Below are 17646 nucleotides of genomic sequence, written 5' to 3' on the forward strand. Positions count from 1 at the left end.
ACTTCGCTGCTTTGACTCTAAAATCGGTTGACCTGAAAGGATTCAATCCCCAAATACTTGATGGAGAGAAGAAATCCTATGAGGAAAGCAGAGGATCGCATATGCGTGGACTGGGGCCTTACGGAAGGACTCACTCACCCAGGTGGTTCTGCCGAAGTCAGAGCAGACTGCCTGGATTACTCATCCCAGGAAAGTGCGCAGCATGGTCTCATCGGCCTTCATCCTTCCTTCAAGCCTCAGCAGACCTGGACCCAGCTGATAGCACGCAATAGTCAAAATCCCCGCGGCAGAGCTAAACTCTGCCTATTGCCTTGTGAGTCACGGGGTGCCACTTGCCGAGCAATTGCAGCATTTTGAACGCCCTGTTTTTACTGCACTCTGCCTCCTTGTCCCTCACCCCTCACTGCAAACTGCTGTCTGTATTCACCGCTAATTTTTGAGCTGCAAGAACATCAGTGACATGGGGCACAAATGTGGCAGAGCCCTGCCAGGAAGGTGAGGTGAGCAATAGCAACACTATGGAGGGCCAAGAAAGGGCGACACAACCCTTATCGTGCAGAACGAGCCAGGCTGAACTATGAACACACCAGGCTTCCTAAAATCCCTCAGCAGTAGCCTTCCTCCCAGTTTTCACAGTTGGCAACTGACAAAGGAAAGCTATTTTTTTTCGACACCTGCGTATACCAGTAGAGGTCAGGGAATAACATCTCTATTTTTGACAAAATAAAAAAGCAAGGAGTGCAAGATTTTAAAAAAATCCTTAGAAGAAAGCCTGGGTAATAAATCTGTTTCCTTTAGCAGGATGGGTGCCAGTCTGGCTCTTAGATTTATTTTTTTTTTTCCAGACACCAAGGAAAGGAAAAGAAAATGTTTCAGTGTTCTCGGGAACTGCTTTTGTTTTGGCTCCCATTTAAACATGCCCATTCGCCGCGCGTCCCTGGCTGCTTCTCACCCTTATATAATCTCTGCTTCTCCAAGGCAGGGTGCTCTCCCTTATTGCAGGGCAACTACTATAGCTGAGTTGTGTAATGCTGCCATATAAAGCTGTTCCAAGCTGAAACGTGGCATGCAAGTTATTAGGTTGAACTGGGACTATTTTGCCTTTTTTTTTTTAACCTGAAAAAAAAAAGGGGTTTCTAAAATCTGTGGGCTAAACAATATAAATTTGTGGGTTGAACCCTTCGCAGGATTTGGAAAACGTAGAAATGACTTAAAGGCAAAGCAACTCTGAAATCTGACGAGCAGCCAACCTATAATAAGGTATAATCACCTTTGGCATTTGGGGAAATAAACATGACAAAACCAGTGCTTTAAATTTTGATCAGTTACTGTGCATTTATGCATATGTTGAACTAACTATATAGTTAGGTATCACTGCATGTCTTAAAAAGTGTTTTCATAATAGACAGAATGTGTATGTAGATGTATGATCTGTCACTAAATTATACGCTGTGGGCCTAAATCCAGTCTTACACTCTCTCTCTCCTTCATTATTGTTACTCATTTTCAGAAAATATTTTTATAGGAACAATGAACCGCATTTAAATAACATTAACCCACTGCCTTGATGCAGAGAGGAGGGAAGAGTAACAGGTTTGCTGGCTCAACAGTGACAGTTACCCTGCTTCAGTAGTTCTTTGACAAGCAACATGAAATGCCATGGCTGGTTGTGAATTTTGTGACTTACTAAGCCATGTCTGAAGTATGTTTTTTGAAAGCACTCCTCCTATTGAAAACAAAACCGATTTTCTAAAAAGTAGAGTTTGCCAGTTTGAACAAGGTGTTGAGTCGTGCCTCGTCCCTGAGATTGCTTCCCTAGTTTAAGCAAATGTCTTCCTTTTAATTTTAAACAGAATAAGACTTCTGTGTTGCCTCGAACGTGTACCTCTCTATGTTTATGGGCTCGGGAGGCAGAGGTGGCATGTGCTGTAACCGCTGCCTTTTTGGAAGGGGGAATACAAGCCTTACTAAATTGTGTGGCCTTGGGGTTTGCCGGGAAAAATATAAAGTATGTTGACTTAAAATGAAATTATCCCGAGCTCCAGTGCCTGCCCACGGAATAAAACACCAGCTCTCGGTATGAAAACACTCTCAGCCGAAGGGAAGGTTTATCGCTTCGGGAGGCACAGGCACTTTCTGGCGAGGAGCCGGCCTGGGAAGGACTGAGGCAGGGAGGGAGGCAGGGCAGCTGCCGCAGCCCCCGGTCCCGTCGCCGCGGCGCGGGGGCTGCCAGGACCCCACGGGGCGGGCAGACGGGCGGCACTGGCGCTTCGCACGGAGCCAGGGCAGCCGGGCTGCTGGTGGGAGCGGGGACCCGCCCGGACCCCCCCACCCCCCCGTGAACCCCCGCTGCAGCCGGGGGATGCCCCCAGGCCCCCGCCGATCCCCGGGGGCGGCAGGCACCGGGGCCGTCGGGGCGGGCGGCAGGACCCCGGCGGCAGCGACCAAAGCAGAAACACTCGCGGGGGCATTTTCCGTGGCAGTCGCCCCCCTCCCCCGCAGCTCGCCGTGCGAGCCCGGTTACTTCCTTCGCCCCCCGCGGCGCTCACTCCCCGGCGGGGCAAGGGAGCTCCGGCACCGCCCGCGCAGCCCCTCCGCGGCGCCGAGCCCGGGCCTGCGGGGGGCACCGCCGGCCGCCCGCCGCTTCTCACCCCGCTCCGCCGCCGGAAAACAAAAACCACCCAGAAACAGCACGGGGGCACCGGCACCCTCCTGCCAAACCGGCCCCGCGGCGGGAGGCGGGCGGGCGGCGCGGCGCTGCCATTGGCGCGGCGCGGGCCGGCCCTCCCCGCCGGGAGGAGGAGGAGGAGGAGGAGGAGGAAGGCTGGAGGCGGGCCCGCGCGGGGCGGTCGCTCCAGTCGGTGCGCGCCGGGCGGCCGGGTCGCTGCTGTTGCTGCCGCCGCGGAGGGCAGGGAGCCGGGAGCCGGGCAGGGGCAGGGCGGCGGGGCCGGAGCCGCGAGGGGAGTTGGCGGCCGCGCCGTCGGGGCCGCGCCGGTCCGTGCCCGGAGCCTGCATGGGGCGGCGGCGCTGAGCCCGGCCGCCCCGCTGCCTCCGCCGCCGCCGCGCTCCCGCCCCGGCCCCGCCATGGCCGAGGCACCGCAGCTGGTGGACATCGACCCCGACTTCGAGCCGCTGCCGCGGCCCCGCTCCTGCACCTGGCCCCTGCCGCGGCCGGAGTTCAACCCCCCCAGCTCGGCCACCTCCAGCCCGGCGCCGTCGTGCGGCGGGCAGCCCGAGGGGGCGGCCGGGGCCGCGGCCGGTGCTGCCGCCTCGGGAGGGCTCGGTGCCGACTTCATCAGCAACCTCAGCCTGCTAGAGGAGAGCGAGGACTTCGCGCCGCTGCCCCCCGCCGCCGCTCCCCCGGAGGCAGCCGCCTGCCGCTGCGGGGACTTCCCGGCGCCCGAGGCCGGCTGCCGCCTCCACCCGCCGGGGCCGCCGCCGGTGCCGCCGGTGCCGCCGCCCGTGGCCGGTCTGTCGCCGGGCCCCGTGGCCGGGCAGCCCCGCAAGAGCAGCTCGTCGCGCCGCAACGCCTGGGGCAACCTGTCCTACGCGGACCTCATCACCAAGGCCATCGAGAGCTCCCCCGAGAAGCGGCTCACCCTCTCCCAGATCTACGAGTGGATGGTCAAGAGCGTCCCCTACTTCAAGGATAAGGGCGACAGCAACAGCTCGGCCGGCTGGAAGGTGAGGGGCGGGCGGTGGGGGACGCCCCCGTCGGAGGGGGGCCCGGGGGGGCTCCGTCGTGCCGGGCGCTGCACACGGTGCAGCCGGGGCAGGGAGCCGCGGCGCTGCGAACGGCTGGGCTCGCTGCCCTCCCGCGGGGGGCTCGCTGCCTCCCCCCGGGCTGCTCGCTGCCCGCCGCGCAGTTTGCAGCGCTCCGGCTCCGTGCTTTTATTTATTTTTTTACTCCCCTTACAATTTTTGCTTATTTCACCCTTCCTAAGGGAAAAATCTGACTGGAAAAAAAGCGATTTTGCCCCCCGCCCCCCCCCCCCCCCCTCCTCGGTGGGGCGCAGGAGGGGCCGGGGCCGCCCCCCCAACTCGCCGCTCTCCGCCTCCTCCCCCCGCCCTGCCCCGCCGAAAGCAAAAGTTCACGCCGTGTCACGGCGCCGTCCCCGGGCAATCGCGGCGGGAGCGCCGCCGCCTCCCGCTCCACCGGGGCGGGGGGCCGGGGTTCAACACCCGTGTCGTGGGGGTGGCCGTCGGGCGCTGCGGAGGCACCGCCGCGTCCCCTTGGGGGCTGCCCGGCCCCGGGGGATGGGGGGGGAGTGCCTGCAGCCGCCCCGGCGCGGCGGGGTTTGCCGTCGGGCGGCGGAGAGGGATCAGAAGCAAACAGGGATGAGGAAAGAGCGGAGGCAGGACAAGGGTTGCAGAAATACCGTGTGTTTAATGAGTAAGCCGCTGTATTTGTCTTGATGGCTTTGTTAAACTTGGGTTGAGGGAGCGTCTTTCTCCTGTGAAATAGTGGGACGCAGTTTCCCCCTGTAGCCGCTGCAGGCTGGCGGCGGTAACTGGGGGGGGATTTGTGCTCGGCGCTGCGCAGGCTGGAGCCGAGCGGTCGGTGCTGCCCAGAGCCAGGCCGTAAGGCCAGCTGCCCGAGCGCTGCCTCGGCCCGGGGGCACCGTCTTGCCAGGTCCCGGAGGGCCCCGTGGGCACCAGCCACCCTCCAAGGCAGGTGGCCCCGAGCCTGGCATCGCTTCGCGTGGGGCTGTGTGGCCACGCTGGCCCTCGCCCACCATGGTGGTGGCTGCAGGAGGCCTGTGGTACCCTCCAGCTCCTCATCCCTCTGGGTGGCCAGTGCTTAGCACTGCTGCGAACAAATCCTCTTCCTCCGAGGCCTCTGGTGAGAAAGTGTCACCCACCTGTGCCCCTGGTCGCGGCAGAGGCAGAGCGTGTAATACTGTGGCACCGTTGCACGAGAACATTGTCAGAATAACCTTTAGCCGTCTGTGTAAAGGCAGAGCCTCTTCTGCCCTGCGAGAGATTAAGTAATGGCAGTAAATGTGTGAGGTGCACACACCTAGCCACGGTATCAGCGTGTCCTGGTGTGTTTGTGGCTTCGGCCCAGTTGGGGCCAGCCAAACTCTTTGCTTCACTTTCTGGTATCTGTAATATTTGCCTTTTTTAAAAAAGAAAGTGTCAACTCAAATTGTGTATTTATACATTTTCAGTTGTGTAGCTAGGAATGTTTGTTATATCAGGTTTTTGTAAATTTCTTTTTTTAGAGGTAAGCGACATCCTGCTAAGGAAATGACCATGAATCTTAAACTCATCTTTAGCTGAAGGCTTTTAAGGCTTTTAAAAGTAATTTGTTAGTTTCTATCGATGTGTTTGACTAAAAAATTTAAAGGATAATTCTCTGAAGACATCTTTCATGAAAACCCTTAATAGGAGTGACATGATTGATAGCTGACAACTTTTAAATACGGTAACTTGTTACTCGAAAATGCTGGGGTTTTTTCCAGTGGTATTTCGGTCTCCTTGAAAAAAGCAAGATACATCGATTTCAGAATGAGTAGAAGAGAAATGAAAACCAAACAAACCAAAATAAAATCAAAGCGAAGAGCTCCTGAATTCAAGCGAGCAAATAAGAAACTCTGTTGGCTATGTAACTATTTTATTGCTCTTCCTGTGGTGCTTCAGCAAGTAACAAGTCCTGCACTCCTCTTTCTGACGGAGCGAGCTCTTTCTATGCCCACATGCTTCCACTGTGATGGGGAGAGCCGTTACGGGTATTGTTTTTTGGTTGTGGTACTCTCTGGTAGAATGCAGTAGGTACCCTGCCGCTGCTAGCGGGTAAATACACATGTATGCTCCTACCACAATTAAGTAGTTACTGTGTTCTGCATTGTACACGTTGCCCTAATCCCTTCCTTTGGCTGTGTCACGGCCAGGCTGCTCAGAAAGTTACACGCTTGCAGGTTTTACCACTTTAGCCAGATAAATGCAATGTTTCTTAACCACCTTTTCAGGTTTAGTTACTGGCAGCCACTGGGTGTCAATGCTATAACTGATCTGCTTGAGGCATCTAGCCCGTTTGCCTTGTTTACCACCATTTATCCACGGCTCAGCCAGAATAAGGATTATTTTTATTTTTCAGATTGGGAGCTGTTGGTTTGCTTGTGCTCTGGGGGCTGGGGACCTGCTGTAGGTGCGGGTGCAAGGCTGGGAGCGAAGCCCAAGTCAGCCAAGGGCCCTGACAGAGGAGGAGCATTGCTCCAGCGATGAGCACAGATTAGCAGCGGACTTTTCTGCTGACAGAGGGAGCGCGGGTTCGCCTTAGAGCCTGGCACTGACTTAGGGACGGGAGTACATTGTGTGCGGGTGTTTCACAGCCTGAGAAAGAGAGGGTGGTTGATTTCTTTTTTTGCCCCCTTAAATAAAGCTTCATCTTGTTGGAGTTTGCATATTTGTAAGTGCAACAAGGCACCTTTCATATTATACACAAAATCTATGAAATACACAAGAAATTGAAAAGAATGTGCACTTTCTGCATAGTGGCAAGGCTGTGTTTCTCACCCAGAAGATGAGGGCTAACTCCTTTAATGCTTGTGAATATGTACTGCCCTGATTTAATATCTGATATTGAGCTGCTTTTTCATTTTTCACTGAATAAAGAAGTTCAGTAGTGTCAACACTATCTGTTAGGAGCTCAAAATAGCATCCAAGTTCTTCTGAATAAAAACATTCAGATAAAAATGGCTTTTAAAGTAAGGGTAGAAGCTGAAGGTAGTAACATAAAACTATCTGTAGTAGCTTATTAAAGTAGGTAAAGTTGTTTTCAGTTATACATACAAAGTAGTTTATTCCAGACTTTTCTTAGCTCAAACTCCGCTTTACGAACAAACCTCCCATTGAACTCCAGGGCAGCAAAGTCCGCATGATCCCCCGTGCAATGGTTACCTTGAGTGAAGCACTTGAGATGTGCTCTGCCAGACCTGCTGTATCGTTGATTGTGAACGAGTGCCAGTAGTGACCAGCATTGCTCAGAGAAAGCTGAAGCAAGAGCAAGATCCGTTTCAGAGATAACAAAGAAATTGTTGTGGAAGTTGCATGGAAGAATGAAACTTTTTTCCTGGTAGTAGTCAAGTGAAAGCAGTGTTTTCCCTTACCTGTGCTAGTGGGAGACATAGGACTTAAGACAGCCTATAATCATCCAAGAACAACACTGCAGCTGTAGGTAACTCTACTCAAATCTGATAGCTTTTTGGCTAATCATCATATATAAAATATAAAACATCTCTGTGATGTGCATATTTCATTATGTCTTTGCTTTATGGCAAGATTGTTGAGATTTATTGTAAAGGAGCTATCACAGTTAAGCTTCCTTGAATGGTCTCATCCTTTTAGCTGGCTTTTGAAAATGGGTTCAAATCAAAACCTATAATTTTTCTTAAACAGAAAACGCAGAGGTTTGGTGGTACTCATCTGGAGGTGGATGGGTTGTTTATTTTTCACAGTGGCAGGCGTTAAGGTTGCATGGGTATTTACACCTCCTTGACTTCTAGTCTCAAGGAAACTCGATCACCTAAATTTATTTGTTGCCATTGCAGAAGGAATGAGAATAGATGATATCTAGCTGCAGAAGGATGAGTGGATGTAAGCCTGAAAGCCTGAGGACAAAACAGGTGTGGGACGGGTGCTTTGGGTGGCCTTACTGAAGGAATACTCTGTGGTCGTGACTCTATTCTGTAGTGATTGGTCACCATGCAAAATAAATTCTGGGTTGTGGTGTATTTGATTTGGAAGCCACATGTAGTATGAAGTGTTTGAAAGACTTTGAGAAATGAAGAATAACCTTCACAGAAGTTGTCCAAAGCTTTTGATTCTAGATCAGCGAACAATTTAAACTGTGGAAATTTATACAATTTATTTAAAGTGAAATGTGTGCATCTTTGAGGTGTTTACCACACATTTCTTTTTCTATATGGAAATACCACAATTGAAGATTGCCTTGAAGAATTGCTGTGTATTCCCTCAATGCTGGTTACATACCTGTAGGCGTTTACCTCTCCTCTTAGTTGCTTCCCTAGGTGATTTGTGGACCCCCTAGCATCATGCATTGTATTTATACTTACATTCAACACAAACAGATGCATATTTGGTTTTCTATTTCGGGATTCTGCCAAGTTAAATGCAATTACAGTCATACCTTCTTATATGTGGCACTAGTAACAGCCTGAACAGCTGGAAGCTGTAGTTGCATCTTCTCTGCTGTGACGCCTGATCTCAGCAGAGGCGCACTCGGAGAAATGGCCAGACCAGTTCCAGCCTCTGCCTGCCACGTTGTGAGTTTTACTATTTAGTGGCTTGCATACCTGCTCACTGCCACTAAAAGTCCTTTGTAGCAGCCTTCGCTGTCTGTCTGAGTCACTAGCTTGTGTTTAGCTTTGTTTCAGGTATGAAAGTTCAGCTTAATCTTTGCAGGTGCAAGGTAGTCTTCTAGCTTGCCCCTGAATAGCTCATGGCGAAGCTGTATCGAAATGCTGGCCCTTAACTGTTTGTTCCTTTTAAACCTAATTTTGTTTCTCCTTTTATGTTTGCCCTTTTGACCTCAGCCCTCGCTTGAAGGAAAAGGCCCATTCTGACCTCAAACCTGTATGTTGCTGCCCTGTTTTTGGGGTGGTGTGTGGGCTTCCCTGGGGCAGGTTGCGGCCAGGAGGAACCAAGCTGCCTCTCGGCAGCTGGGGTGCTCAAGATGTGCCTACTGCCAGTGGTTTGTGCTGTCCGGTGCGGTGTGTCCCAGCATCCATTGGTGGTTTTGAGCTTCCCATTAGGGCCTTGAATTATGTGCTGGAAATACTCTTAATTTTCTTTGCCCATTTTCTATTTGCTGTGATGTCTGTTCAGTTACTTGTATGATTATAGGTAAGATTAAACACCAGAACAAAACGCCTGAGTGGCTTTGTATACTGATGTAATGAACTAAATTTTCCTGAAGTGCCTGACTTTAAAGAACCTCAAAACTGCTCTTTGCCACTGTATTCCTTACAACGTGGTCAGCTGTTGCCTTAGTATTATTATTTTTGTATCACTTACAGGCTTTCACAAGTTGTCAGTGAAGTTGGTGGTTTAGGGAATTGGGGCGTTTGCTGCCTGGGATGGAAAGGGGAAGCAGTGTGGTACAAGGGGATAAAGATGTTTAGGTAAGGTATGTGAGTTTTCTCTTTTTTAATACAATGATCAACAATAAAATAGGCAATATTTTTGGTGGTTTAGGTTTTTTATAAGACTCCAGAAATGATGTACTCTTGAGATGTCTGTTCAGACTTTTTCAGTTTCCAAAGCATAATACTACCTAAATATACGCTCCTCTGTTTACACAAGTGGTGAATATTTTGTAAAATGAATGCTTGGCTTTTGGAACAAAAATGCTGATACAATTTTGCAGCCACAGATTTGTGAAATATGTAGGGCTGTGGCTACAGAGATTCAACCTTCAGTCCCTTCTGTTTTGGGAGAAAGTTCGTATGTGAAACAAGGATTTCTAATGGAAATGATTTTATAACCTTGAGTAATGAATACTGAAGTAAGACATAGTGAAGATAACTGGTAAATAGTTTATTGTTTTCCTCTTTCAGAAATATGGGAAAGATGGATATATTTACTTTACAGTCAACTAACTCCTATGAAAAAGGAACTTCAAATTCACCGATGCTGCTGCAGCTAGTCATAGTTAAGCATATGGTAGTGCATACTAATATTTTAATGAATTTTGTAGCATTTTGTTTGTAAGTCTGGTTGCCAAAATGGGTTTTAAATATTGGGGAAACACTGCTTCACAAATGAAGTGCACTGGGAAGAGTCACATTTCGAAGAACAACATCTCTGCTGCTCTTTAGAGAGCTTCAGCATGAATTAAATTGATCTCTTGAGGACAAGTGCTATTCACATTTAAGTATTCTTTCTAAATATACTTAGTAAATGTTACTCATAAGTGTTCATCAAACAAAGGTGCTTCATTCCTGTACTGTAGTTTGTGATATGCTGACATCTTAAGTTAGCAGTGCAGCAGCTGTATCATGAAGTTTCTTGGTAGGTCTCCATTCCTAACGGAGAAGGTGGAGGAATAAAAAGAATGAAGTCAGCTGCTTTTACTGGATTGATGATTATCTGCTAAGAACTTCATTAGGCCTCATGCCTGTGCTAGATTTCAATAGTGGATACCAGATCACTTAAAGTAATACCTAAGGAGGCAAATGTATTTAGTTTTGAAGCACTTCTACAGTAAATGGTAGAGGTTTAGCAATGCTTTGTTTTGTGGTACATGAGACCAGAAGTGGCTAGGTTTAAAAATGTAGTCATGGAAAACCTCCTGGGACTCTGGCAGCTGCCGCATCCAACAGAGATTAGAAATTGCTGGAGGAGTGGAGGGCAGCACTCGATTTGCTCAGACAACTTACTGTTGTTAAAGGCATCTTGCATCACTGCACAGTATCAATGATGTTATAGTTCTGTTTGAAAATATGTCTTATTCTAGAGTTAATTAAACTTAAAGGTACAAGTCTTCTCTTGTTCTAGCCTTAGAAACCTAATTTTTGGGAATGCTAGGAATCCATGCAGCTGGAAGTGTATTCAGTCCTGTTGCTGCTTCAAGCCAGTGTGCCAGGGATGGCTGTGATTGCATTTCTAAGCAGCCTGTGTCTCCCTGCATGCTTTGCTGGTGTGTTAACTTCAGCCCAGGCCCACGTTGGTGTGAGCCTGTGGGGCTCCTTTTTCGTTTTGTTGAGGCTGTTTTTGTTGTATAGGTCTAAGGGGTGTGTAAATTCTGGGGCCTGGCATGTGTGTACTTGAGAGAATGTACTCTGTATGTGTGGGACATGGTCTCTAAGATAGTACATATTCAGATTTAAATTTGGATTGATTGACAAAAAAGTGTTTGCAAGCAGAGGTGCCCTTAACCCACAGTGTTTGCTGACTAAATTACATCTCCTAGCTATGCTTTGTAATATGTAAAAGCTCTTAATTATCATCTTTATTTTTTTTGAGTATCTATTGTTCAGAGGCCACTTCATGCTAGGCCTCCATGCTTCTCCTCTGTTAGGATGTGGAAGGGTGAAGTGGGCTGCTCTCTGCTTCTTGGGTGTTGGCATCTCCCTTTAAAATGTTAGAGACCTACCCCCCCTTTTAATTCAGTTAGTACCAGAATGAAATTTTCATCATGCACATGAATCAGAAAACTAAAAACTTTTTTTAATGAAATGAGCGGTGTGCATATGTGAAAGAGTTACACACTTAAGCAGCCTTTGCGCTCTCCATGGAAGCTGTAGTTTTGGGGAAAGTTGAAGGTTCATAAAGACAGGAGATGCAGAGGGCAGCTGATTGCTGGTGAGGTTGATCTGCAGCTCTACAGCTCAGTAGCTGAGCAGCAGGGGCACCGCTTTCTTGCTCTGCTGTTGATGTTGCAGAGGAGGAGGGCAGCAAGTGAGCAAAAGTGCTGTATCTCGGATGGCCCTACACCACAGCTCTTCACCTGGAGCTGGTCTTAAACCTCCGGGCTGGAGCTGGCCGTGTGTAGATGGGCAGCAGTGGCTGTGTACAGACTGATTCCCTGGCTGCCCTGCTTCCCCTTCTGCTGGCAGATCCACCTTCTGGAGAGTCCCTGTTTTTGCTGATGGTCTCTGCTTTAATGCTGCAGTGATATGTGCCTTCTGGCATAGGCAGAATTTGTGAATGTTTTGTTTATATGCTGACCTATTTAAATTTATAGAATTTAATTCAAGTTTGATTTGTTTTCGCTTTTTTTTTTTGGCAGTTACCGTGAGTGGGCCGCAGAGGGTCTTTGGCTTTGACTTTTTTGGGAAGGGGAGCTCTGCAGCGCTGGGTTACAGACATTCATTTTGTAGAAGAAAATTGAAGTGAATATTGCATGCTTCTTCTCCCCTTCCTAAACAAGGCTGTATGCGTAGTTCAGAATATGGACTCTAATTGTCCAAATACTGTTGGCAGTCTCACTTGCAATGAGAAGGTAGCAACTTCTTCAGTTTTCTTATGCTTCACTCCAGAAACTGTGACGTGGGTGGAGTTTCACTTACCCATCACTGACTTTTCAAACTACGCAGTTAGATAAGACTGAAGCAACTTGCTATAAATGTGGTGACTTGTTAGACCGCATTTATTGTGCAAATGAGCTTACATCCTGCAAGATCAGCAGAAACGCTTAATGTTTGCCTGGATGGAAATTAATTAAAATTTGGCGACTGAAATTAAAGGAATGGATTTGTTGCCCGTTGTGTTATATGAAGCTGCCTTTCAGTTCCCACAGTAGGAATTAGTGCAATTGCAAGTGTTTTTTTGGCATGTGTGAGTTTCAAGTCCGAGTCGGTGCTAAATTCTGGCATCTGTAGCCTTCTTAGATTTAGACAGAACTTGTTTGACTTCATCTGCTGCTCTTTATTATATGTTAAATGTATTTGAGTTCTCTAATGGGAGTAAGGATACTAACAATCCAAAAATATATTGTTGTGGTGGTGGTGAAGGCTGATATGCGTGTAGCTTGCATTTGCTTAAAACTGATTCGAGCTAATCTGCTAATTTGAATGTGATTGTTAGAATAAAAAAAAAGTACCTGTGCTGTACATATCTCGGATTTATATCCAGATTTAAATTTTGATTGCCAAAAGCATACTTACAGACTGAGAGATCTTTAGTGTTTGCCAACTAAATTATATCTTATAGCGATGCTTTGCAATATATAGAAACTCCTAATTAGATATTCAGAAAATGAAGATGCTGTTATTCAGAGATGCTTCATAGCAGGCCTCCGCAGTTCTCCCCTGTCAGGATGTGAAAGGATTACGTGCTCTATGCTCCTGCTCACTGTTAACATGTTGATTTCTCTTTCCAAAAATACTCTCTTCAAATATGAACCTTCAAATTAACTGTAATTATTTACAACCCCCACAACCCCTTCTTCCAGAAAACCTGGCTCTGAAGGCATCCTGGTGGCGCGCTGAGGGAAGAGGGATTATTTCTGCTGTTGTCTCCCCTCTGGAAACATGTAATTAGCAGATGTAATTTGTAACTGGTTAGTGCCCCTCTTCTTTCCTTTCCCCCTTTGTCCCCTTTCCCTACAGCACTTCCCTGTGAGGCTCCTGCATCAGAGCGCTGCGGACTGGGGCCAAGGGCTGCTCCCGCTGCTCTTCACAGTGGTCCTCTCAGACGCAAGCTGGAAGGCATGAAGCGGTGGGGAGGTGTGAACAAAGGGCTTTTCGGGAAAGTCTGGAGCCTGGCTCCTGCCCCGGTGCTGGCAGGGTGCTGCTGTGCAGATTTCTCTGGGTGTTGGAGCCGTGACCTGGCGGCTGCTCCGTGCCGGAGCTGAGCCCGCTGCTGGGGTCCTGCTGAACTGAACGCTGCCGTCTGTCAGGCCCGTTTGAGGGCACTTCTCTGTTTGCTGCTCAGGTGTGAAGAGGAGGTCAGGGAAAGGAATCGCATTTCCTCATAGCAGTCACAGGGAGAAGTTTGTAGTGATTCACCACGTAGGTTCCTCGCTACTTAAAGCAATTAAGGTATGTCCCTTGGCCTGCCTGGAGGATACCATGCTGCTGCCTTAATTCCTCAATAAGGTCTTTCAGTGTCTCCAGAGGTTCAGGTGAGGAAAGCAATGATTGTGCTAAAGTGAAAGATTCATGATGGAAGTGTTGTTCCAAGATAAATGTTTATTGATTAGATTCATTAGTATTACTACTATTTTTTTTTTAATGAGCTTTGTGTTGATGTTAAGGAAGGTTGAGTTGCCAGAGCCAGATCTGTCTCAGGTATTTGCAGTTGCTGTTTGCCTATTGCCACTGCCACGCTTGTCCTACTTTAGTCCTGCCTCTCTGAGCTGAGCTCTGCTCAGCTGACAGATCTGCAGCTCAAACCAGAAGCTATTTGAAATTCAGGGTGAGGATACAGCAAGTTGTGTTATATAATTCAAACATAAATTAAAATGCACTACATATTTTTATCTGGCTAGATATATTTAGATCTTGATTAATATCTAGAAATCTATCGTGAAGGAAGCAATACAAATTTTTTTTTTTAATGTGAAAACCCAGAGCGTGACTGCTTGTTTAGCACAGAGCAGCTTCACCACTTTTTTGTAGTTGTTGGGGTATCTTGGTCCTGCCGTCCTTGGGATGGTATTAAGGCAGATCTGGAAGGCACTTCTGTTTTTAAATGCAGGTGGCATGATGCTTGGAAACATCAGAGATGGATGGACGGGGCTGAACCAGGAGATTTCGCTTTTGGCTCAAGTTGGGGATTTAATTTTTGTTGCCTTATTTCCCCTTTTTCCTTTTTGAATATACACAGCCTCTGAGTAAAACTATGGTGTCAGATCTTTACGGCTGAGGGACTGCTTTTGCTGCAAGAGCTAATGTCTCTCCTAACATTGTGTGAGTGTATATTCTAGCCCGTGGAGTATTAATGCTGTTCTAGGATCTGGTCCTTATTGCTGGTGGTGTGTTGCGCCCTTATCCACAAATGTAGTAAATCCAGTAAATACCTTGAAAAAAGTTGAGGATGGGAATTTAAAGCAGTATTTTAAAACGCAGCCTATTGCAATTGATTTTGGGAAAATAGAGATGCTATCTTAATGCAGACTTTTCCATGCTTGTTTGGAAACTTGAGTCACTCTTGAATAATCCAGTTTGTTCGGTCTGTGAAAACCTGATACTGCACTCTTGCCTATTTCTTCTTTACAGTTCTGTGGCAATGACATAGTAATAAGTATTTAAAGGAGAAACCATAATTTTCTCTGCTTGTAGTCCAAGCCAATGCTAGTCATTCCCTGATGCTATGAAGTCATCCTTTGCTTTGAGGTTTCTAAGACTTTGCTCCAAACGTCTGCTCTGCGTGAGTGGTAGTGGCATTAGTGAGGGAGTCTTGGTGCCTTCCCACTGCCTCTGACCCGTCTTCAGACCATCCTCCTGTGGCCGAGGAGACCAGTTCTGCAAAGTCCATGCTGTCCTTTGACAGTGATCACTCCTTCCCCCTTCTGGAGCTCTGGAACAAAAATGAAGATGTAAATGAATTTGCAACGATTGCACAACCCGGTTATGCAACGAGGCTGACGTGATAGCGTATACATATGTAGAAAACGCCTTTTTGAAGAGATGACATTAAGCACAGTTTCACCACCTTCTCCCCAAAGATGAGGGCAACTGTGTTACTTGCTTCACCCCCTGGCTGGTTAACCTGCATATTAAAGCACACCAAATACTCAGCTTCTGTTGACTAAGGATTATTGTTGATGGAGCAAAAAAATAAATTGGTTCTTGTGGACTGTTTATTTGGGAAGGAGTTTTTTATCTTGGGGCCCAGAGTCCAGGCAATTAACGTTACAGTTGTCAGTCCTGGGGCAGCGTCCTGCACTGTAGTGAGTTTTTGTACTGTCAGCATAATCTGAACCATCTAAGTGTGTGTTTAGTTTCTTTTTTTTTTTTTCAAATGAGTGATGGAGTTTCAGTTGGAAGCATGATGTGCTAGTCCAACAGGTCTGTGAGCGAGTACTCAGCGTTCCTTGCAGCTGGGAACTCGATTCCTTACTTCCTATGGTTTTTAATTTCTGTGGAAGATGTGCAGCACCGCTGACTCCTGTCTTTTGTGTGAAGGAAGGGGACTGATGCCACAGTGCTCTAACTGCATTTTCGGGGCAGGCTCATAGGTGAGGCTGCCTTAGCACTGAATGTGACACATGTGTGTGTTTTGTCACTTCCCTGGTGAGTTACCCTGCGTGTCACGCAGGCTGGTGGGCAGTGCTGCCCGGGGAGCTGGGAGCAGGACTGCACTGGAGCAGAGGTGTGATGCCCCTCATTGTGTTCAGTCTGCTGGCTACCTGTGTCCCCTGTGGACCTGTGAGTGAGCTGGGGGGGCTGCGACTGGGGCTAATGCTGGCTCCCCTCAGTGGATGTTATTACCAAGCAGCTTCTTGCAAATGTCTTGGACAAAATTGCTGATGCCTTGGGGCAGTGGATAGACTTCCTGAGGTCACTTACATGTCTTCAACTGAGCAGAGTGATATTCAACTACAGGGCCTGTGGGAAGTTGTTCTCCCAGCTAGGGTGTGCAGTCTCTAGAAACAGAATCTATCCCATCTTGCCAGAAATGGCTGATGCCATTGTTAACATGATGTGCTGTGGCTCTTGGCCTGACTTTGGCTGGTACACTTTTACTTATGTGTGTGAAAATAAACGTTTTTGTCTCTCAGTTGCTTCTCTTCTTGTGTCTGTATTAATTCCTGGTAGGTAGAACAAATAAATGGTGGTATCTTCATACGTAACACTTACTGCTCATTGAAAGAAAAATTCTGCAAACTAAGCAAGGAGACTGACCTGATGACTCCTCATGACAACTGCCTAGTTTAAGTTAACATTCAGAATATTTATATCCTAGTTTACTCCTTAGAGGCTAATAGAGTGCTGCTAGAGTAATTTTCAGATGAATCATGCCATCTGCCATGCATGCTTTGCTGTTTCAGCAGTAGGGGAGGAGAGGGAATATATACATACAGTGGCCTGAAACAGTATGTTTGCATTCACTGTAAAACTAAGTTTCAGAGCTTTTTTTTTCTAGCAGAAATTTTACATTTTTTGCTTTGGTTATCAGTTTCACATGTGGCTCCAGCGCTGATACTGCTCTGTTGGGGTGGTCAGTGACAAACTTTGCAGAGACTCACAAGGCACAGGGGATCCTTGATCTGGCCTGCTAGTGAGTTGAAGTGGACCATTGCAAAGTAATTTTTTGAAAACACAGTTCAAATGTTGACCCTTGGGATTGCCAAACTGAGCCAGCTGTAATTTGTACTCCCCTAAGAATAAAAAATAATAACAAAAGAGTTGTAGACAAGTGAAACTGGAGCAGGTAGCCTGGCAGTAGAAAGGTCACCTGTGGAATGAGTCTATAGGGCTGATGTTCAAAACTTGTTCTTCCAGGAGCTCTCCTGAGCCAAGGGAAGAGCATCCCCAGCATGCAGCTGTCTTACCTGTGGGAAAGAGCAAGCTGGCATTTGAAACCAAAAATTCATAACCACAGTACAGCATTGGACATGTCGTGTCCCATCTCTTGTTTTGTCCAGAAGCAATTATTTGGGAGACAAGCCAATCTGTTAGTAAGGTTCATGTCTTTGGATTTGGGTTTGGAGAGGGCTGGAATCATAATCTCGAGGAGTTTGTACTTCAACCTTATCCCATCTTTGAGAACAGGCTATGATATTAGATAATGCTTTAATTATTACCAGGCAGAGTAAATTCTTCTGTTCTAATATATTAAAAATCTTCCCTTGCTGCTGTCCTAAAGATCTTAATTTTCTCATAAACCGATTTGGCTGGTGAACGCTTGGACTGAAAAGTACTAATAGATTTTGTGCCTTCTTCATGTCTTTAAGCTTTTTACAAGAATTTTATCTCATGTGCTTGGTTTTAGTGCCCAGACAAACTGTATTTGAAGAAACTGAGAGCAAAATATTGAAGTGCGGAGCAATTAAACTCTTTTCTCCCTTTTCATGCGTTTCACCCCTGCCCCTCAAGGGAATGATATATCTGGTAAACTCCAGAATTAATTATGTGAGGTCAGTTGAAGGCCTGAACAATAGCATGCTCTCTTTTCCAGTCAAGAAAGACAATTTTTAAATGCCAGGAATTAAAAGCAAAGATTGCTTGCCTA

General features: G+C 47.5%; 1 protein-coding gene across 1 annotated transcript in view; it reads left to right on the plus strand.

The window, feature by feature from the left end:
* The first annotated feature begins 2956 nt into the window (after window positions 1-2956).
* The window catches only part of FOXO1 (forkhead box O1), a 72356-nt gene continuing 57666 nt past the window's right edge, over window positions 2957-17646 (plus strand). Inside the window, exon 1 of the mRNA XM_074815793.1 lies at window positions 2957-3684. Coding sequence (XP_074671894.1) covers window positions 3085-3684 — 600 coding nt within the window. The 5' untranslated portion in view covers window positions 2957-3084. The remainder of the gene's footprint in view (window positions 3685-17646) is intronic.

Source organism: Strix aluco, chromosome 2, assembly GCF_031877795.1.
Source record: "Strix aluco isolate bStrAlu1 chromosome 2, bStrAlu1.hap1, whole genome shotgun sequence".
NCBI lineage: Eukaryota > Metazoa > Chordata > Aves > Strigiformes > Strigidae > Strix > Strix aluco.